The sequence below is a fragment of the Perna viridis genome, chromosome 7 (assembly GCF_037379345.1).
Source record: "Perna viridis isolate PV_CMFRI_1.1 ecotype Kerala chromosome 7, ASM3737934v1, whole genome shotgun sequence".
NCBI lineage: Eukaryota > Metazoa > Mollusca > Bivalvia > Mytilida > Mytilidae > Perna > Perna viridis.
In genome coordinates this window covers 37,585,884-37,608,444 of record NC_142451.1, presented here as the reverse complement: position 1 = coordinate 37,608,444, position 22,561 = coordinate 37,585,884, and the positions used below count along the sequence as shown (strand labels likewise).

General features: G+C 33.3%; 1 protein-coding gene across 2 annotated transcripts; it reads left to right on the top strand.

Moving 5' to 3' along the window:
• The first annotated feature begins 8,983 nt into the window (after nucleotides 1-8,983).
• LOC148612561 (uncharacterized) lies at nucleotides 8,984-22,215 on the top strand. 2 transcript variants are annotated; one of them, XM_088594135.1, is made up of 9 exons: nucleotides 8,984-9,287; nucleotides 11,187-12,889; nucleotides 13,227-13,342; nucleotides 16,035-16,184; nucleotides 17,252-17,371; nucleotides 17,713-17,887; nucleotides 18,203-18,248; nucleotides 18,908-18,973; nucleotides 19,466-22,215. In XM_088594135.1, exons 2-9 carry the CDS (start codon nucleotides 11,316-11,318, stop codon nucleotides 20,048-20,050), a joined length of 2,832 nt encoding a protein of 943 aa, XP_088450261.1. In that variant the 5' UTR covers nucleotides 8,984-9,287; nucleotides 11,187-11,315; the 3' UTR covers nucleotides 20,051-22,215. The 2 variants fall into 2 exon arrangements, with proteins under 2 accessions (XP_088450261.1, XP_088450260.1); XM_088594134.1 differs by having other exon boundaries at nucleotides 16,035-16,204; nucleotides 17,233-17,371.
• The last annotated feature ends 346 nt before the right edge of the window (nucleotides 22,216-22,561 follow it).

Here is a 22,561-nt window from a genome sequence, read left to right as displayed (position 1 = left end):
TCTCAATATTGAATAATGTAGTACATATTGAATTAGTATTATACATCAGAATCGAGGTTTCTGTGCACAGAATAATTTCGTTGAATTACCATTGAATACATTTTTTAAAACATGAATGAAACACCTAATGATAGACAGTGATCAGTATGATTCCATACCAGATATAAGCATAAAGAAAAGTTGTAACAACCACAAAAAATCCATTTAGAAAAGTTTTTTTAAGCATGAGCATTATCATGGTATACATTAAAATGGAATATCAGATCAACATTTTAAGATAACATTATTCAAATGTTTCAAATCAAAATAGAGGAGTCCATTACAGTGACTCAAATGTTGACAATGCCATCATAATACCCGAAAGAAATATCATGACAACTAAAAAAGCAAAGCGAAAAGAATGATGTGCCGACGGTAAGGGGTCAAACTGGCAAGGTTTATCACAAGTGTATCCTACACAACGAGTTTGATATCCACAGATGGTGATTTGTGTCGTTAAGAGCTCAACACAAGATAATACGCAGCTGAACAAAAAGGTTAAGTATTGGTCTGTCTAAAAATCAGGCAGGGAGTGATTCATCGTACATGTATCTCAAGATAATTAATGAAATTATTCAAGCACGTCTATTACATCATACAAACAAATCTTCATTGAGCTTATTTTAATGTTTATTTGCTGACTAAATGGCCATGACGAATGCTGTTAGTTCTTGTTAACATCAGATCTATTACAGTGACTTAACTTTTCTTGAGCAACTCGGTGGGTGTTTCTAGAAAAGCAGTTTTTAATGGAGTCCGAGTTGCTCATTTACTTTTGTTACTTTGTATGCATTATTTTAGTTACTTTATGTTCTTTGTGATGTGTGTCTGTTTTCCATGTCTGGTCTTTGTCCCTGGATTACATTTTTTTTTTTATTTCTGCTAGAATCTTGGTTCCCTTGAATAATCTTTCAACATTTTTCTAATTTAAACAATCACAACAAGTTTAGATACAGATCGCCAAAAAGTGTTTCCCTACAAAGCAGATAAAAAACAGTTTTCTGTCCGAAAACGTGTCGACTATCTTGGGCAAATGTGCCATCGGTACAAGGTTATATACCGTTAAAGGTAAAAAATCATGGATGTTAGGTGTTTATTTCGTTTCTATATCTGTGTGAATATTTTTCCCATGTCAGTTTTGTTCACGTTAAATACATCCTAGAAATGTCATAACTTCGCTAAAGACTTCAGTAAAATAAAAAAAAAACTGAGGAATAATGAAAGAATAATCAAAGGAACCAAGGTTAATCAAAAGAATGTAATTTAGGGGCAAAGACCAGACATGGGAACCTGACATACACAACAAAGAACATTAAGTAACTAAAATCATATATACAAAGTAACGAAAGCAAATGAGCAACTCGGGTGAAAAGGATGGTACAAACATAGATAAGCAAGAACAGATATAGTGAATATGTCAAAGAGACAACAACCCCGCCGAGATGTATAATGTCAGCTTCAAGCCACCCATGTGTCTTAAATGAATGACGAGGAAACCCTCACACCACAGTGCAGGCTGCAACTGGTCCCATAACAACAATTTACACAAGTACAGCGAAATAGTCTGAGTTTTTTGTATCTATGGGAGCTATATCAAGATCACGTAGAACTGTGGTCATTTCTGATTTTGATTCTAAATTTTGTGTACTGTTACGTTGTAGAATTTTAACTTGTTTTAGTATGTTGTAGCATAGCTAAGAAAGAAAACCAACTGTTAGTATCGTGCCCATACTTTATTGTATGGTGGAAATTCTTTGCGTAATATTGTTATCGTGCACATACTTTATTGTATGGTGGAAATTCTTTGCGTTGTATTGTAATACATGGCAAAGGTTTTTTTTTTTTTTTCTTTTTTTTAAACGCAGTAAGCTTTATAACACAATGACTTAATATAGTATTTAATTGTTGTTTCTTAACTTAACAGTGAATCCCCACCCCTTGAAACATTGTTATAATTCGTCACTTTTGCTGTTTTTGTTGTCATTTATTGTATTTTTTTTTATTTTCGTTTGTTTATTAATGTTGTTATTTATTTCGCTTTTGCAGTCCTGCTATAAAATTGTTTCATACCATATAAGAATACAAACAGGCATATATAGCAGAGCATGTTAATAAAATAAGCGATGTTTTTTTTTCATTAGCAATTTCTATCATGGAAGTTGCCTTTCCCATTTGGTTTTTGATTTATTCCATTTCGTCCATGGGTGGACACAGGGCCCCATTTGGTTTTACTCCATGTAAAATTTTTGCCGTGTATTCATTATTATGAAGGTCTCTTAAAACATGTCAGCCAAAATGCACGAAAATGAATGCATCAACTACATTGTTTAAAAATGTCCTTTTTTTCATTTATTTAAAAATATTACAAGCAATTTGTAATATTTTCTGTCGGTGTATAAACTATGTTTGTAGGATGGTATACGGGGTTAATAACTGATGATACATATACCGAAATTAATCCAAATTCTATTATTATTCTAGCAAAGTCTCTCACTCAGTTAAATGACATTGTCTTCTTATTTTGATCTTCAGATAGTTGGCATTTGATAAGTATGACATGTTCAACTGGTGTATTTAATTGGAAGTAATATTTATATTTTTAAAAGTTTTATTTAGTATTTACCTGTTGGTTGTAGCTCTTGTATTTTTTTATAATTATGCTCTTTATAAAGTTATAAATCATGTCTTAAACTTTCTGGTATTACAAGAAAACATACTCAACAATTTTTGTGGTAAGAACATAAACAATAAACTTGGCAATGTTCTTTCTCAATTGGTGTCAATAAAGAATAAGGATAAAACTTGTCAAATCTCTCTGTTAAATATTAAAATGCTATAGATTGAACAAATTAGGACATATTCTCATATATGCTATTATGTAAATAATATATATTCGACAAAAAGGTATTGCCTTAATAACCTTCTAAAAATATATTTATAAACAAAACAAAAAACACTGACATCAAGCGCATTGTTCAAAGATTTACAAAAATAGATGAAGATAAGTATTCAAGTAGGTTTGTTAACCATGTGATTTGATACCACGTGATACCCCGCGAATGTGATTAGAAATAACTGTATGCTTATGAGATGGGAGTGTACAACAGATATTAGCAAGATAGTAAAGGGAAAATTGTTTGACATACATCTTTTCTTTTGGTTCAATACGCTGTCATTTATATAGCAACCATTTTCTATTGTTTTCTAGAATAACGGAAGTCAAATGTTTGGATTTGCATATGATCTTTCTAATGAACTTTTACCTAGATTGACTGCTAGGTAAAATCAAAATTTAAAATATGTAACGTAAAACTTGATTGTTAATGCCGAATACAAATCATGTTCTTTTTAGTGATAATTTCACGCTGAAAAGTTATTAGAATGGTTATATTTTCCAGTGCCTTATCTCGACTTAAGTCAGTTTTCGCGATGTATAAGCTTATTAAAGGACCACATTATGTATTATATGAAATCAATAATACATTTTCTGTCTCATATATAAGAAATACAAATCATATTGATAATGCAAAGGTCGGTATTCTGCATGTACACTTGCTTGAAGGAGTACAAAAGAAGATTAAAGTCCAGATATTAATTGTATACCAAAACTTAAAATATTTAAATATGTATCCAATTTCAGCACCGAATATTTCTGTCATGCATGTGCAAAATAATGAATGTACCTCATTGTTTTAGGGTTTTGGAATTTCGGAATACTGGCCTTGAGCTGGCAATTTTTAACCCGATTGGGCTGTTGTCTTTTTAAAATCCTCACCATATCCATTCCCTTTATGATCTACGATACATGTAATCTAAGCTGTGTCAGGCAAGTCTGACCACTGGAGTGTAAAATCACGTTACCTTGTAAAGTTTGGTCGAACGCGTATGCCGAAAACAATTCTTTTTCTCCATTTCGGAGTGTCCATAACATCCATAAACTTAAGAACTGTTACAGCAAAATTGAAAAGACAATTTATTTTTTTCTATTTGTTACTTTACCGGAAACAGTTTGTTTGGAGAGGCAAAACACATATCGATGCAAACATATTAGTAAAGATGTGTCATTAAGACTTTTAGTGTAAAGTGAATTACTACCTGCAATGTGCTTTCCTAATATAGAGATTTGTTATTCAGTTTTGAAAGAAATATTCAAAATAACCAAGTGTGGACAATTACGCTGCTGTCGCTATATATATATATATATATATATATATTTAACTAACACAATTTACCCATAACACATGCAATTCTTTTCAAAAATCGACATGTTTACCCTTCCGGAGCACCTGAAAACACTCCTAATTTTTGTGAGATTTCATATTGCAAATGCAAATTTTGTGGGTTTTTTTTTTGGTTGGTTTTATATTTTTGGAGGGAGGGGTCTATATATATATATATATATATATATATATAAAGGTCTGAAAAATTCCCAACGATGTTAGAACTGTCAAATTTGCGATGCAAATTTTTGGTCGTTCCTTCCGCGGGACTCGAACTCGTACAGCTGTGACATCTATGGCAACACCGCCTGCACAAAGTCCAGCGCCCTAGACCACTCGGCCAGCTAGGCTATATAATAAACATAGCTTTCGCTGGCCGGGTCATTCCTCCTCGTAGGATTAATCTAGGGCTGTAACTTGGTACACAATGTATGGTAGTACGGGACAGTTTATTTAGGTGTTATTATGTAGGATAGAGGATCATATTAATGATGCATGTCACAACAAATCAATATTATACGTCTCAGAATGTGTGTGTGTGTGGACACTCTCTGTTTCCTGTTTTACGTTAATTGCCGTCTTTTTTTCTGATTTGAACTTCTGTTTTGATGCTTTAGTATTTTGCCAATATTGAGAAAGTGCAATCTAACTTTTTTTAGTTGATTTTTTAGATATCATGTAAATGATTGAAACCTACAAATAAATTTTATACGAAAGTAGAAAACCATTCAAATAATATTAACAACTATTTCTTAAATTGTCTGTAATAAGGGTCGTGTTATATGTACCATTTTCCAGAAGTGTTTACAAATGAATAAAATGATGGCTCTTTAAACTAATTCTTATATACTTTATACACAATAATAGCATATAGTATTTCCACTTCCACAATAATCAAAAACCGTTCATTACCCCAAATAAAAGCCAACCAGGAGTCAACTGTTTTGAAAATAGTCGTATTGTTACAAGTGTGAGTTTACAAGTCATTGCAATCCCAATCTTGATCTATATTACAATAATTTATTTTTCAACTGCCAAACTAATGATAGATAAAGAACTTAGTTTTGAAATTTAATGTATGGTAAATGCTCAGATTTTAACCAGCTTGACTCGTCCAATAAACTATTTCATATTTTAATTGTGTTGATTTTCTAGAGGCATACATGTTTCTTATCTCTATTATGCCATGATCGTATTGTATGTTCTGTTTATTTGCCTAACCTGTAAATGTTTATTTTGCAATAAATGAATAAAAAAATAGTGTTACCTTTTCGAATTTCCCTGTTGAGCATTGCCCCAAGATTATGTAGTTAGTGTCCTCTTTAAGTACCATTAATTTTGTGTAAAAATTAAGCAACGGGTGGCACATCATTTTTCAAAAATTATTCAGTTTCGCCTAAAATATATTCACATCAAGATAACCTAAAAGCTATTTAAATTTGTCCTGAAGCATCTGTGACGTAGATATTTTACTGCTGATATTAGAAACAAACCGCGGGAAAATTATCCGCCATTTTGTCGTAGTGCATTTCGGCTAACCTTAATTGACGAATTAATAATTTACAAATACTTTTATATCTAGGAATAATGAGGTAGAATACTTGGATAATGCAATAGAAAATCTCCGCGTTTCTTTTCTCTACACCTTATACACGTTTTGTCTGATTCGTAGACCGAGATGTACTTAAAAGTGGTTTTTACACGTCAATACCTATTTGTAGAAAAAAGAGGAGCATTCTGTCTGATAACACGCAGGCTTGGAATATCAAGCCTATTTGCAAATTTTGCCATTTTTGTCGAGTATTAACGTTATTTTTTTTTTATTTTTTTTTTATTTTTTTTTTTTTTGCAATTAAACATTGCGCGTTCAGAAAACTTAGTAGTATTTTTATGTGGCGTGTGATCCCAGAATGCTATTTTGAAGTGGTAATATATTGCCCAAATAGTTTGCGTTCATATTATGCGACGATTATCATTGGGACTATCTAAAACAAAATGCTAATATTTCATGAAATGTCAATAATTTGATAATTAATATTGAAATACCCTGTTGACGAAAAGGCAAAAAAAGAGTTTGAATGCATATGTAAGGTAAAAACTATTTCCGTTTAACATTTTGTAAGTATAAAATGTAATCAGCTTATTTTTGTTGTTTTGTTTATTTGTTTTGTTTTGTTTTGTTTTTTATTTTTTATTGTCTTTTTTAGTTTAGTTTGGGGTTTCGTGTTCGTGTTTTCTTTGGTTTCTTTTCTTTTTCTTTATGTTTTGTTTGTTTTGTTTTCTATCATTTCTATTAAGTTCGGGAATTACATATATTCATCGAAACAGCTACGGGTACTAAATGATCACTTTTACATTCGAAAGAGTATAATCAAGGGAACCAAGGTTCTAGCGGAAATCAAAAGAATTTAACCCTGGGACATTTTCTTTTTAATTAGTTTTATAAAACCAAATCCACTTTAAGTCTTCTTTAGTTACTCAAGTACTAGCTTTATCCATCTATTACCTGACAGTTGGGAACTTGATTTGAACAACAATCAAAGGAATAAAGAGCACGTGCTAATAATAGCACTTAAAAAGCAGAAATGAGAAACACATACGAGAAATAGCACAAAGCACTGAAAACAGGTCTAGCCAATCGGTAATTTTTCATGGTCGTCATCATAAACTCGTGAATCGTTATGGTGTATCCATCTGCACCATGAAAACTGATTTATTCAACGGGTCATAGTTTTCCTTTCCTCGTTTGTCTACCCCGGACTTGACTTTTTATGAGCAACTCGACTGGTGTTTCTAGAAAAGCAGAGGACGCTTACCCTACCGGTGCACCTGGTCCATGCTCCCAGTTTTTAGTGGAGTCCGAGTTGCTCATTTGCTTTTGTTATTTTGTATGTATGATTTTAGTTCCTTTATGTTCTTTGTTGTGTATGTCTGTTTTCCATGTCTGGTCTTTGCCTCAGGATCACATTCTTACCGCTATAACCTGTGTTCCCTTGATTACTCTTTCAAAAAGCACCCTGTACAAATATTTTTACGTCGTCAAATGGCGACTGATTCCTTGCCTCGTTTGGCGAGGAATTCCACAAAGTTGTTGCCTGGTTGCTAAAGCTGTATTTATCAAGCGGTTTTTACCATACCTTGTAACGTTGTCCTTGATCTTTTTACCTCTGGTATGTGCTGAGATCTACCATTATCATAAATTTCTTTAAAAAATCAAATATAATGGCGAAAAAGAGAGCTGTGTTTGCTACACTTTTATATGCTTGTAAAACCATGCATATGCTATATATGGTTCTTAACCTCCTGATTCTAAGTGATGATATACCAGATTTTTTCCAGTAAATTCGTGTAAACGGAAGTCAAAGATAAAGCAAAATCTCCTTTCTTGTATGTTCCCCCAATTTTCTTGGTGTAATGTTATATGCAGAAATGCCAAGTGAGAGATTTTTGTCACAATGTACTATTCTTTCAACATGTCAATGAAACCTAGAAGTTATTGCCCTCTGTAGTGGAACACCAACCAAATATAAACAAACTACAAGAGAAAGCCTTATGATTTATGGTTTGTGTCAGACAACACAAGATTTATCAATATTTGTTAGAACAATAAAAAAAATCAAACGTTTGAGTACATGGCCGTAGCTAGAGGGGGTGCAATGGGTGCAAGTGCACTCTCAGTTGCTTAAAATATTTAAAAATCATAGAGAAAATCAGCTAAAATTGGATGTGCACCCCTTTGAAAGGTGAAACTGTTATACAAGTGCACTCCCCCTTTTCAAAATTTCTGGTTACGGCACTGGAGTACCATGGCCTAAGACACTTAATTTCAAAACTATTACGAAATCCAGTCCTGATTTTTTAGGATACTGTTACTTTAAAAACTAAAACATATTCTGCCGGGTACTAAAACACAGCTGACTTCACATGCCAAGAACAAGAACCACAAGGTACGGCATGAATATTAAGAATGAAGAGTTCCGGATATGAAGCAGCTAAGCTATGGAACTCTCGTGTGAAAGTACTGTGTGTAAGTGCTATGTGTGCTTGTGCAATACATGCTAGGCTTAATTTGTATGTATGTTACTTATTATCCTTTGGTGTGCTTTTAATTATAAAATATCAGTCGATTTAAAGAGCTCGATCATGCATATTTGTCTTGCAAATATGTACATATTTACACTATGCTAACTTTACAAATAAAATTTTAAGTTATACTACATTTGTACTTTACTTTACACTACAGAGTCAGGTGCAGGAATTGAAACACGGAAATGCGCGTTAGACAAAAGAGGGGAAGGGAGGGTCTTACACGCTGAAGTATTAGAAAAGACGGACGGGTTTTTGAGACTATCAGTCATATATCTTAAAAAGTACTGTATAACTTTAAACAAAAAACTAAATGGATTCTAAAATGCTATATTTTTTCATTGTTATATCTACCCATATCAAAATTATTAGAAAAAAGTGTATAACTTGATACTAAGTCCCTGTCGGAAAGGTTTGAAATCTACAGTGGCAAACACAATTTCGTCATTGAACTTAACTCGTAAAAAAAATCACGAGCCCCGGTCAATAACCATATTCTGAGAATGACCTTACATGTCCCGAGGAGGTACGCACCATCACATTTCAACCATGATTTAATTTTTTCTCAGGAAAACGTGGAAGTCGCATGGTAGTTTTTGAATGTGCGCGCGAAAAATTACCCCCCTTATTTACCGGATGTCAACAAAATCAATAGTGCTTTGGTTTGTTTACAAATATTTTCCCCTGTCAAGCATGTTTTGAGCTGTCAGTTGTAACTTCTTAGGAAGAAAGATGTTGATGGCAACTAATGCAATTATGCATGACATTGCATACTTAGTAAATACCATTCAGAAGCGAAAATCACGCCGCGACAGACTGACACGCATTTCCTGACGACTACCATTGTCGACCCTGACGCCTTGGAAGGTCATTCCATGACATCCTACGTTTGTCAGCCGCCAATGTCAGCAGCTTTTGAAAATATGTTTTAGAGAGATAACGGTTGGTATTTTGTTGTAGCTGTAATTCGTACGCCTTTTATTATGATAAATTTGTATTTTTGAAAGTTTTATCTTTTAAAATTAATTGATTTTTACAAGGAGTTAAATATATTGTATTGATGAAAGCAAAAAATACCAATTGATACCTATCTGCAAGTTTGTAACCTCTACAGTGGCCTCTGTATTTCCATCACTGAATTAAAATGTGCTGCTTCTAAAATGTTTAAAAGGGGTTGGTGATCTTGTTTGGCATTAACAGATGAAGTAAATTGAAAGGATTCAACACCCTTCCCTATTTTACTCTCCACATTCTTTAATGTCATAATTGGTTAACATATCATGTACCTGTGTAATACATTGAACTCTAGATCTTCAAAGTATGTTTTTCTTTCATTTTTGCATTCTTTCCACCATGGAGACTACACAATAGTTCAGTCTTCACAATGAATAGTCTGAACCATTGGGCTGGTACATGTTCATGTAGGCCTGTAAAATTTATTTCACTTGCAAATAATTTTCTTTTCCAAACATCAAGGCACTTCAAGATCAGGAGGTAAACATAGTGAGGTGATGTTTCATACATCATTCATACATGTACAATGTATGTACATGTAGGTACTTTTGTACCTTTAATGGTTATTTTCAATAGAACCCTGAAAGCTAATTCAAAATATGTTACTGCTATTTTCTGTATAAATGATATTCTTTAAACAACCTTTGAACAGATAATCCAGAGCATTTTAAATATTAATTTCTTTATTTGAAGATACATATTTTTTGATTGAAAAAGAATGATTTTTACATTTCAGTAGATGGACTTGGAATATGTACTTTGTAGTTCCAGATGAATTAATCCTTCAATTTACCCTAAAAATTTAAGTGTGACGCCACACCGAATATGAGAATATACATTTGACTGTGTACATGTATATTACAAAATCTCAAAATTACAAAATATGGTTTGTGATTAGAAAGTTAACCATGAAGACTGTAAAATACCCATTATTTTTTTTATATTTTTTTTTTTAATTAAAATGATATAATAATTATCCACTCCCCATCATAGTTTTCAACAGCTACTACACTACATTTGTACATGATCCTTTTAATTAGGCTTACCAATGTCTTCTGTTGAATCAAAATCGTCAGACAATTCCTTGATAGAGTTATTGCCCTTAAAAGGCAAAAATTAAACCAGATGAGATATTCAGGCTCCTGGGAGTCTCTTGTTTAGACTGTTACCAAACTTTGCAGAAACATTTTGCTAGACATTTAAAGTTTGTCCTTTTGAATATCATATCTTTTTTACACTGCTAGGGAATATATGAATGTATTTTTTTGCATTCCCCTGGTTACATCTTACAAGTTGTACATGTAGTATTGGTTGACATGCAAAATTAACATTTGTAAGAGTTATTCTTGTAGTGATTGATACTATTGCTTTATATCATATATCTAGATTAAAATATAACTTCCATGTATATGCATTATAAGTGTTTGTTTAAACCTGTTATCGTTTACCTTTCATTGCACTCCTATATCACACCATTAGACCTACAAATGTATATCGCATACCCTATATCACACCCCTAGAATATAGCATACCCTATATCACACCCCTTCACAGACCATACTTGAAGTATGGTTAAATATATGAGATAATGAACATGACATGTCAAATTCTGTATGACAGGCTTTATCAACCCTCGACCTATATCAACCCATAGGCCAGTGGCCCTATATATAGAAAAATATGCGGATTTTTACATGTTATATTCAGTATGTAAGAGACAACACTTAAAAATATTAAAACTTCATGTATACCAGTATATTTATACCATATAACAAAAATACATATATACAGATTAACTTAAATGAACTTGGGTTTTTCTCATTACAGATTTGAAAGAAATGTGTGTGTCCCTTGTGCGGACTTGTTACAATCTGTCCTACATACACAAACGGACTTGGTTCCTTATGCAGTGAACAATTTTGCTTTGCTCAGCTTTGTACAACTGTAATATCTAAAATGGATCAAGAAAGTAACAGAGGTTTTGCAGTATTAGAAAAATCATTCCAGAATGTGAGAAAATTTGCAGAAATTCTTTACAAGTGCAAGCTTTGTACTTCTTTGCCATCTATTCTCACTTCAGAAGAAAGTTTTTTGGCCCATGTTAATAATACTCATTTGCAAAACAGTGACATCCTAAAAAAATGTTCTAGTTGTCGCTTGAAATTTAGAACGAAGGAAGATCTGTGGGCTCATAAGAAGTTGGTGCATTCAGATTTTTATAGTGATGATGACAGTTCAGAAGATGAAGATGAAGACCATTTGAATCATCAGATGATGACAAATGATGTCAACACAGAAAATATAGATTGTAATAAAAGAAAAAGAGGAAGAAGAGAAAGATTTAGAAGGAAGAAAAAGTTGAGGGATGTGGAAGAGGAAGATGTTGATCAAGATCCACATTTCCTTATTTCTCATGGTGCCGAGGGTATATCAAACCCATGCACAAAGAATGATTACGCAAATCTCCAAAAGTTGACTGATCAGATTGCATCTGATGCGAGTCCTGCAGGTTGTGGGGGAAATAATACAAACTACCTTAGTTCAACACCAGAGTTTGGGAAATACACAAAGCTTGTAAGAGAAGGGGGAAATATTGTTTATTTTTGCCAAGTCTGTAATTGGAAGACCCAAATGAAAATAATGTTTTCAGAGCACTGTAAGAGTACTGCACATTTGGTCAAAGTTACAGTTGCAGAACAAACAGACAATCTTGAGAAGAATGCTAATGAGAGGGGCCATTTTATGTCCTTTTTAGATGAAAAAATTAATTTCTATATTAACAAAAAATTGTCAAGTGAATCTTTGAATTCTGAAGTTAATCATTGCGAAGGGAAAGATCAAAATCAAAATGGGAAAGAAGTTTCTGAAAAACATTTCAATGACAATGAGAAATTGGTAAAAAATGTTGTAGTTAAAACAGAACCAGTTGAAAGTAACCAAATTTCTAATCCACCAACAGAAGGGCGAAGAAGTAGAAGAAAACGAAATTTTACAAACATGATAATGCAAGCTCTAACTGTTGAATCTGATGAAGACTCAGATATCAATGCTGGCAGTGCAAGAAAACCGTCTAAAAGTAAGATCTCCAGAAAGGTGATTGGAGTGCCAACACCACATGTATCAAAAAAAGAAGATTCACAAAATCATGCAAGACTTGACAGGTTGAAAAATACAGTGTCAGATTTTCACCCATTTAATCAAATAAGTGCTATTCAAGAATCTCAAAATGAGAAAGAATCTACAAAAAGTGATGACAATGATCAAAGTATAAATACTTGTAATAAAGATAATGAAATGTCTGAAGATGATCCTCAATCCAATAGTTTTACATCAAATGAACACCTTAATCTTACTGGGAATCTCACTGACATTATTGCACGGACAGTTGATACAGAACTATTCCAAAAAGTTTCTGAGAGAGAGATGAACCCAAGAACAATTGAGAATGAGCTGAACCAAAGCACCCCTAGTTATTTCTTATACCGGTGTTCTCTGTGCCCATTTGGGTGTAATGACATCTCTCATTACAGGTAAGGGGAGATAATTATTAGTTGTGAAAAGGTCATAAGTATTCAAATCAATTGTTACATGTACATTTGTGAATAGTACACACATACATGTAGGTGTAGTCCTGTACATATTTTAAAAGTGTAAAAAAATGTAAAAGAGAGCATGATAAAAAATAACCTGAATAGCAATGAGTCTTGATAATCAGTGACAATGCCAAAATTATTGGTATGTATTAAGTTAGGATAATGTTGCATGACTTTTTGAATTATGTACATGTATGAACAACTTAGTTCAAACTAATACTTGTTTTTTTTTTGTTGTTTTTTTTTTTATTTGCTTTTTTTTTTTTTTCTCAAGAGTCCATTTTGAGACTGAGCATGAGCCAGAACAAACTGATGTGATCACTGATATAGGTTATACAGACTGCAAAACAGAACAAAAGAAAATCCAAAAGATCAAAGAACTCCTCCCATGTAAGGGTATATCTCTCTCTAGAATTTCATGCTTAAAAATAAATTTTCAGATTACTTCTAACTTAATGTAAAGATTGGCAGGCTTCTTACAGGGGTTAAAATTTGTGATCGGCCATTTTCTTATCTGTAATCAGAATGAAAATGGGCCAGTCTTCAATGTTCTTGCATAAATTAATACTGATTCAAACGGACATTTTCAAAATGTGATAGATGGTGCATGGTTCCATGTAACCCCAATCACTGATTTTGTTTTTACTTGATAGAGCATAGACTTTGAACAAACAACAAAGCCAGATTTATGAAGACCATGAAAAAATTGTGGTCATATAATGGTACATGTATCTATCTGCCATCTTCCATAGACAATTTGGTTTCCAAAATGTGAGGGTCTTTATGAAATTGTACCGCAAGGTGCCATATCTCATAAGGAAGCCTGAGGTTATTTTCATTGGTTGTGACTTGAACTGTTCTGGAATTAGTGGCCAAAAAATATCTTGAAACAAGTATGATATCCAGACAATAACTTGATTATAAATAATTGGATCTCTTTGAAAATATACTACAAAAAGAATACTGGAACCTTTTAGGAATTCAGGAACAGAAAAGAGCCTTGAAACAAACATTTTTATAATGTTCAGGCAAAAACTTGATTAAAAGTCAATGGATCTCTTTGAAATTGTGCCACAAAGGGCTATACCTTTATAGGAAGGCTGGTATTGATTTTGGGGTTGTGACTGGAACTATTTATGGATAAGGGGTAAAAAGGGGCCACTCTGATTCCAGTCAAATTCTTACCCTGTGTCAAATATTTATTCAGACTCAAAACTCTGAACTGTATCAAGCTTGAATGTTGTGTCTTTACTTGTGTATTCAACAATCTTTGGCCTTGTGTTTTATTCATTTCATCAACATCAGATCCTCTTTGTTTTATTCAATACATAAGGTGTCCTCCATCCAGCTCTGTCCTTCCTTTGCCTTCCTTTACATTTCACGCCAACTGATTCGGAGTTTGACATCTATGGTCATATCAAGCTGCTTTGATAATTCCAAATTATCTTCCAAATATACAGAAGAAGATGTTCACAAAAATGCTGGAATTTTTAATCAACAACATATTTGTCCAGTGTGGTGAACGCGTTTTTCAACAAACACTCCGCATTCCAATGGGAACAAATTGTGCTCCTCTACTTGCTGACCTTTTCCTTCATCTTATGAGGCAGACTTTATATCTGATCTGATCCAAAAGAAAGAACATCGTTTAGCTATATCCTTTAATCTCAGTTTCCGTTATATCGATGACGTATTATCTTTAAACAATCCTAATTTTGCGGATTTGATACATTGCATCTACCCCAAAGAATTTAAGATAAAGGATATTACAGACACTGTGAAGTCAGCCTCGTATCTTGACCTACACTTAGAAGTCGATGGTAACGGAAAACTATTGACCAAACTTTACGAGAAACATGATGAATTTTCATTCAGAATTATCAACTTTCCTGTCATCTGTGGCAACATAATTTCAACCCGTGTGTTGAGTGTTCATATCACAATTCATACATTATGCCAGAGCTTGCAGAAACTATGCAGACTTTTTGTATCAAGCTAGAATTCTAACAAATAGGCTTCTGGAACAGGGTTATGTTGCTACAAGATTGAAGTCTTCACTACAGAAGTTTTATGGTCTCCATCATGAACCTGTGGATTGTTACAATGTATCTGCACCATAAAAACTGATTTGTTCATGTCATAGTTTTCTTTCCTCTTTCGTCTACCCCGGACGACTTTTTATGAGCAATTCGGCGGGTCTCTCTAGAAAAGCAGAGGACACTTACCCTACCGCTGCACCTGGTCCATGCTCTCAGTTTTTAGTGGTCCGAGTTTTTGTTACTTTGAATGTATGATTTTAGTTACTTTATATTCTTTGATGTGTATGTCTGTTTTCCATGTCTGGTCTTTGTCTCGGGATTACATTCTTTTGATTACCACTATAACCTTGGTTCCGTTGATTACTCTTTCCCAGCAGTTGCAATTAAAATTTTGTCTAAACTTGTAATCACAAAAATTACAACTAAAAATACAATACATGTAAAACATAATGTATCTAACACTGTGGTTGTATTGTTTTCACTTATGGTAAACAGCTTTATATTCAATGTGACCCGTGCAGGTCCGGGTGTCAAAAGAATAGGCCTGCAGCAGCGCTAAGCTTGTCGTAAAGGGCGACTAAATAGTGCTCAGAACCCTAGCCGGAGGCTAGGGCGCTCTGACCACAGAGCAACTGGGATGTGTGCCCCAGGTGGTGGAATGGGGTATCCCTGGTGTGTTACATGCTGGGGTTGTCAGGCTATAATACGGAAAACTGACTGCAAACCATAGTGGTGCACCGTGTTGGGAAAGACGCCACGTTCCTTGCACGTTAAAAAACCCTACTGTGGTATTCTCCCAAAGTAGGAACCATAGGGCTCCGCCACAGGAGGCTAAATTGCCCGACCCTACCCACCTCTCCCTGTTTCCAGTAGCAATCAAAATTTATCGACCCCATTGTCCATGTTTCCCATCCCATTTTTCATTTCATCATCATTTCATGTTCATTTTATCATCCACTTCATGTTCATCGCCTGAATATAGCTGAAATATTGCTGCTCGGGCGTTAAAACCCAACAAAGAAACAAACAAACTTTTTTTTCAGGTGTAGTTTTGATACATCCTAGAGGAAATGTCTCCCGTGATTTACTGTTACAGAAAGCCAGCATCATGGCCAATGAACCTGAGATAGCTCTATGGGGACCCGCTTGTAACCGAGCTGTGAGGGAAATGTTTCCTGATAGCCTGGCTCAACGTAAGGGAAAATATAAAAAATATCCTTTTGATTCTAATACTACCACTGTTGAAAATACTTAAGAGTCCATATTGGTAGAGTTTACTATACTAGCCTGATCTGCTAAAGGGATTTGAAGTATCCATAATGCAAAAATATGTATATTATTGAGTTCAATAATAGTTACACTTTTCAGTGAATTTCCAACTCGGTGGCTTATCAGTGGATAGAAAAATGTCCCTGAACATAAAAAAATTGAGTATAAAGATTAAATCATGTTTATCAATATATTCTTGCTCAATGATTGTCAATGAGATAGTCAACAACCAAAAGCCATGCAACAAACATTTTTAACTTCTACAGGTCACCTCACTGTCTTCAATGAAGGGCAAAACTCAAACAAATAAAGCAATCTGTAAAAGGCCCAGACAATTAAATGAAGTGCAACTATTCATAAAAAATGAAAATGGACCTAATTTATAGACCAAAAATGTAAAACGAATAATAATGAACATAAAAATGACAACAACCACGGACTACAGGTTCCTATCTTGGGACTGGCACATAAAATATGTGGCAGGATTTAAAATGTTGGAGAGCACTCAACCCTCCCGATTGTACTTTGAAAGAACTGTTAATTTGAGAGACAAAGGATCACAATTAGCCTTACAGGTATTCTGTTTACCTAATCAGTGATGACTCGTAGTTTCAGATCAGGAAAAAATGACCTATTATTGGTTAAAACTTGGTCATGTGGTTTTTAGTGTGTGTTCAAATGCCTTGAGGGCATCATTGATTAAATTACTGCCCGTGGGGAGTGATATTACCTTCAGCATCGGTAATGCCCTCCTCTGTGGACTCAATTCAATTAGATGATACGACTGTCCCTTAGGTAGTCATTGTATCATGAAAATGCCCTCTACATACCAGTAAGCATCTGTATGTTTTATATAAATAATAGCAGCTTGAGAATGAAAATATCAACCAGAATGAATTCAGGTACATGCTGAAGTTCCCTTTAAATTAATATTTTAACCTTTTCAATATTGTTTTCCTTAACAAGACCACAACCTATTTCTTTGGTATAGCTTTGATAGAACAACTGCAGGAACAGGAAGCTGCTGCTTCCAATGACTCTACAGAGGTAGAGTGTACTGCCTTGAGGGACATGACACAGGATCTGGATAGAATTCTACAGCACCTACCTAGTTTGTATTTTTATTATAATTTTGTAAACTTGTGAAAAAGATACAATTTTTAATTTAAATAAGACTTGTTTTTTTTTTGTGGGTGGGGGCATAATTTCTATTTTTTCATCAACATGCAAAACCGAAATCAAAATTGAGCAGAAAATCACTTCTTAGTTTAACAAGTCACAGTACTAAAGTATGAATTGCTTCTTGCAGTTCATAATTGTAACAGCAACCATAACCTTTGAATATGCCAAAAACCTTAGGATTATATATACTGGGTAAAATGATTTTATCTAAGTACCAATAAATATGAGTTGCAATATTCTATGTACTATGGCCATTATCTTCTATTGCAGCTATACTCAAGTGGAAAGGTGATTTAGAGGCAGGAGTATCTAGAGATGATGTACTTCAGATTTTAGGACGAAGGATTGAGGACCAAGAGGTTCTGAATTGGGGATTACAGTGTAACAGAGCTATAAGGATACTGTTTCCTCAAGTCCAGATGAAAAGGAAGGGAAAATATAAAGCATATCCTTTATAAATCAAGAATGTATCAGTCGACAGCATCTTTAAAAGAAAGAAAGAAAAATACACCATTTTTAAAGCCATTGGGTGTGGACAGTGTGAAAACTGGTATAATTGATCACAGCTTCAAATGTAATTATCTTCAGGAAACTTACAGTGTGTTGCTATTGAATATTTAATTCAAAGTTAAAAATTTAATATTCAAGGCAAAGGGATCTCCAGGTTTTGCATTTTCTAGTTGCTTATTTAACATTTAAGGCATAGGAAACTTTGAAAATTCATTTTTTTTACAAGATGTATATTCCTTAACACACTTACTACTGTATATTTTGGAGTGACATTTTCTGATCATGTGACCAAACAAGTAAGTATATTTCTGTAATAGAAATGTTTCAAAATAATCTTTACAATGCAAGAAAATGTATTAAGATATAGGAAATCATGTTGTGTAGTTTGAACGGTGAAGTTAATTAACTTTTAACCAAAATGGAGGTAACTCAAAACTACTACTACCAATACCACTAAACTGTTGCATCAATATTTAAGTAAGAGAACTTTCTGTTTTGTTTTTGTTTTTGTTGTCATTTTTTAAGGGGTATTCTATTTACAAGAGTTGTCTTTTCTTAGGAAAAATGAATTGCTTTGAATATGTTTGATTTATGCTATGAAATCTTTCTATCTATGATCCCATTAAACTTGCTATAAGAAGAAGGAGATAACTCTGTAGTGATAATTTTAAAACAAATATCTGTCTTCTATGGTTTTTTTTTTCAGCTTTAAAGTGGACTTATAATTTTTCAAATCAGAAATTTACTATTACTGTTCTTTTGCACCATAAGATTACTGCCGATATCAGCAATTTCTGTTTCTTTTTTGGTTAACTCCATAAAACCATGTCTGCTTTTGAAAGATGTTTAAGTATTATGGTATGCTGCTTATTTTTCAAGGAGAAAGAAAATTTTAATCAAATACCATTAACATTTAAATTTAATATTTCATTTTTCATTACAACATATTTTGTAGGACTTTGCATCTCTAGTTGAACCAAAGGCAAAACCTCCACAGAAACCAGTGATCAAAGACGATGGGGTACATATATTGTAGCAGGCTTAATGCAAATGATTTTGAATGAGAATTTATGCTACATGATAATCCTTTATTTTCTCTAATATAGTATTTTTATTTGAGCAAATTTTGATAATTTTGATATATGTATATATATTTCAAAAAACATACACAGAAGTTCTTTATATGCAAACATCAGACATTTTGAAAATAAAATTTGAGATTCCAAAATATCCAGAGCAATGAATAGTACAAACACATGTAGTGGACTACTGGTAAGTTTCATTTTATAGAGTAATTTATCCATTTTGGACTGTCAGTTTTTTTAGCCTAAAAGAAAATACATTGTAGTCCTTATAAAATGTACTCCCTTATTAAGACACAGTAGAAGTTGCTATGGAACTCGTGCCTGATAAGATCATGAGTATTGGTTAATCTTTTACTAATGCATTTTACTTTAAATTTCCTGTTTTGGAGTTATTTCTATGTCATTCCACGTCATTTTTTTTTATTCAGATAAAACCGAAGTTAACATGGAGGGATGCCATTAGAACAGTTGATAACAGGGGATTGGCAGCTAGAGATATGTTGAGGAAGTCCATAGTCACAAGAGGATGGGGACCATTCAATCCTTCTCCATTGGGGACCAGTACATCATTAGATCCTACTCGTATCTCTGATGGACCTCCACCTAATGTTAGAGCAGATATGCTTCCTTCAGGTTCTTCACTACCTTCTAGAGAGATGCATTCAGCAATTCAGCAAGCACTGACACCAGGCATGCCATTGTTGCGGTACCATTTAACAACAGCGGAGATGAATCTTTATGAGAAGTTTGGTGCTGATATTACAAAGAGCATCTGGCAAAATAAAGAACAACTGATGAATGCTGAGGAGGAAATAGAAAAATCTGTTAGGTCTGACAATAAAAATGAAATGTCAAATGAGCAAGATGAAAAGAGCAATGATGCAGATGATGAAAATAGCCAAAGTACTAATGGTGATGGTAAAGGGTCTCCATTGTTTACACAGGAGGTTGTTGAAACTGAAGATGGTGTTATGTATATCAAGAGGGAAATTGATTCTGACAGTGAAAAGTAGTGGTCTTTATTGACTTTATTACTAATATTTTTGTTTATGAATATTGGTTGTCAAGCCCATTTGTTTGTCTGATAGTCTGTCACACATGATATCAAGATTAATAACCTAAAAATTACTCAACCAAATCATTTCAAACTTCAGATCAATGCCATGGACAATACATTTTGGTACAAATCAAGTTTTATTACAATGAGTATCTCATTTACATTTCAAGAGATATAGCCTTTTGTGATTTTTAATTTGAATGTATTAGTATCTGTGATCTTCAAGTTAACTTTTTACAGTTGTCATACAGTACCTGAACCAATCCGTGCAACAAAAATTATGAACAATCACCGATCAATTTCCGGCCAGTCATCGATCCGTCAAACTGATCCATTAAACCGGTGATCGCAGAGCTTTCTATGTATTTTACGGTTTTTATTGTTGTCTTTGTCAATTTTACACATATTTACATAATGTAATAGATTTAAACATCAATTTATACTTCTATTTTACATTTATTTTATTTCAAACACATTTTATGTCATTTTACATAACAAAACTGTGATCAGATCGGTCACTGGTCATCGGTCAGTAATCCGTCAGCGATCAATCAGTCAACGGTCATCAATCCGTCAAATTGTTGCGCGGATCGGTTCAAGGACTGTAGATGTATTTGTTCTAGTTAGAATTCTATTTTTGTTATTGTTATTTATTTTTCAGATATTGGTATACATATATTCTTATATACGCAAGTTGCAACTTTGTGATTTGTATGCAACCACACAGATTGTGGCAATGTACTGTAGTTTCAGATCAGTGTTCTTTTCTACCATAGAATTTGACATACCTTTATAAATTAATTTGAGATAAATACTTTAATCTGATTGGTTAAAATAATTTTGTTTATATCTCAGTGGATAAAAAAATATTGACACACCCCTATTCTTAAGTATCATCATATTTTATCACAATAAAAAAAATATCTGAATTTTGTGTTAATGCTAATGACCCAATAGTTTATAAGGGTACAGCATTTACAACCATGTTAAAGCTCATTAATCCAGAGCATTTCTTTTAAGATACATTAAATACATAATTTGGCACTTTGAAAAGTTTGAAATGTATTATAGGGCCTTGTCACAAAAAAAATTTTTCTACTTGTAGTGGTTTAAAATAATGATGATTTTATCCAGTTGTAGTAATTTTGCTATAAACAATTACTGTATGATGCGAGTTCCATTATTATTATGTGATGGAATAAATGGTGGTTTAATATATGTGTATTTTAAAATATGACCTTAGTTTTTTTCTTATAGTATACATAAGGCTGTTCCAGCAAAACAAACGAAGGAAGGGGAAGGCACTTCTATTCTTGGTATATAGGTGGGTGTTCAGGTCTTTTTATAATATAAAGTGGAATACAAAACCTCAATAGAACTTTTATGGGTGGCTCTCCAGGTGAAAAAGTGCCTTCCGTGGATACCTCATATCTTTTAATTGAACAGTCTGAATTTGTAACTCCTTTTTTTTTTTTGGATTGGGATACATGTATATATACTGACATGTAGTTAAGTATTATTCTGAAAAGTAGGTTGAATGGTAGCACATGCATAATATTCTTTATGGCAGTAATTTTATATGAGCCAATATATCTTGTTTTATTTTTATATAGTTCTGTTTCTGCATTTAGTTACTGTTGTTTTCCTTTACCCCGGTAACTTATTTTCTTATTTGTTTACTTTTGTTGTACTAACCTTTGACATTATTGATGTCTACTGTGATTCGCAATCGCAGCTACTCTGCCATTTCCGCTACACTAAAAAATATTCTCGGGTGCAGAAAGGAGAATTTCTTCTTGAAAAAAATGCGGGAGTTGTAGTCATATGCAAATCGAAGTAGTTCTATCCACCAGGTGGCACTGAAAATTTTAGTTAGATAGCACTAGAAATAAAGAACAACAACTCTTCCAAGAATTTTGGTTGGAAGTGAAGCGCCAAGAAAGAAAGTAAGGATAAAAAATGCAACCAGTTTAACTATAATTTTAGAACCGGATCTGTCAAAGACGGATCCATCCGCCTAGTGCCTCCGAGGTACTTCTTTTGTGTAACTACAAAGGCTGAGGTGTTCCGATTGCTGTGATTCATATAACAACTTTGAAAATAAATTATACTTCTTTTGTATCTTTGTTCTTGTTATTGAATTATTGAATAAGGACTTCAAGCTGAAAAGGAGGGCAAGTATAACAAGAAAGGATCTGGTGAATATGTCAGACAACCCAACCCATGGAATCAATTTGTTAAAAAAAAATTGTATTTGTAAGAGGAAATTGGGAACCAGGATACAAATGATTATCAAAAAGAATACAATCCTAGGAATGGATGATGACTAGACAAAGAAAATAGACACTCACAACATAAAACATGAAACTAACAAATTAACAGACTAAGAAACAAAGGTACAATGTAAATGAGCAACCCAGACTTAGCTAAAGACTGTGAGCATGAGCTTGAATAAATTACCATGTTT

Excerpts from the sequence above, each read along its gene's own strand:
- LOC148612561 (XM_088594134.1), top strand. The coding sequence starts at position 11,316 with ATGGATCAAGAAAGTAACAGAGGTTTTGCAGTATTAGAAAAATCATTC. Across the intron at positions 17,372-17,712 it reads AATTCTACAGCACCTACCTA|CTATACTCAAGTGGAAAGGT; the intron begins GTTTGTATTTTT and ends CTTCTATTGCAG. Across the intron at positions 18,249-18,907 it reads CTGATCATGTGACCAAACAA|GACTTTGCATCTCTAGTTGA; the intron begins GTAAGTATATTT and ends CATATTTTGTAG.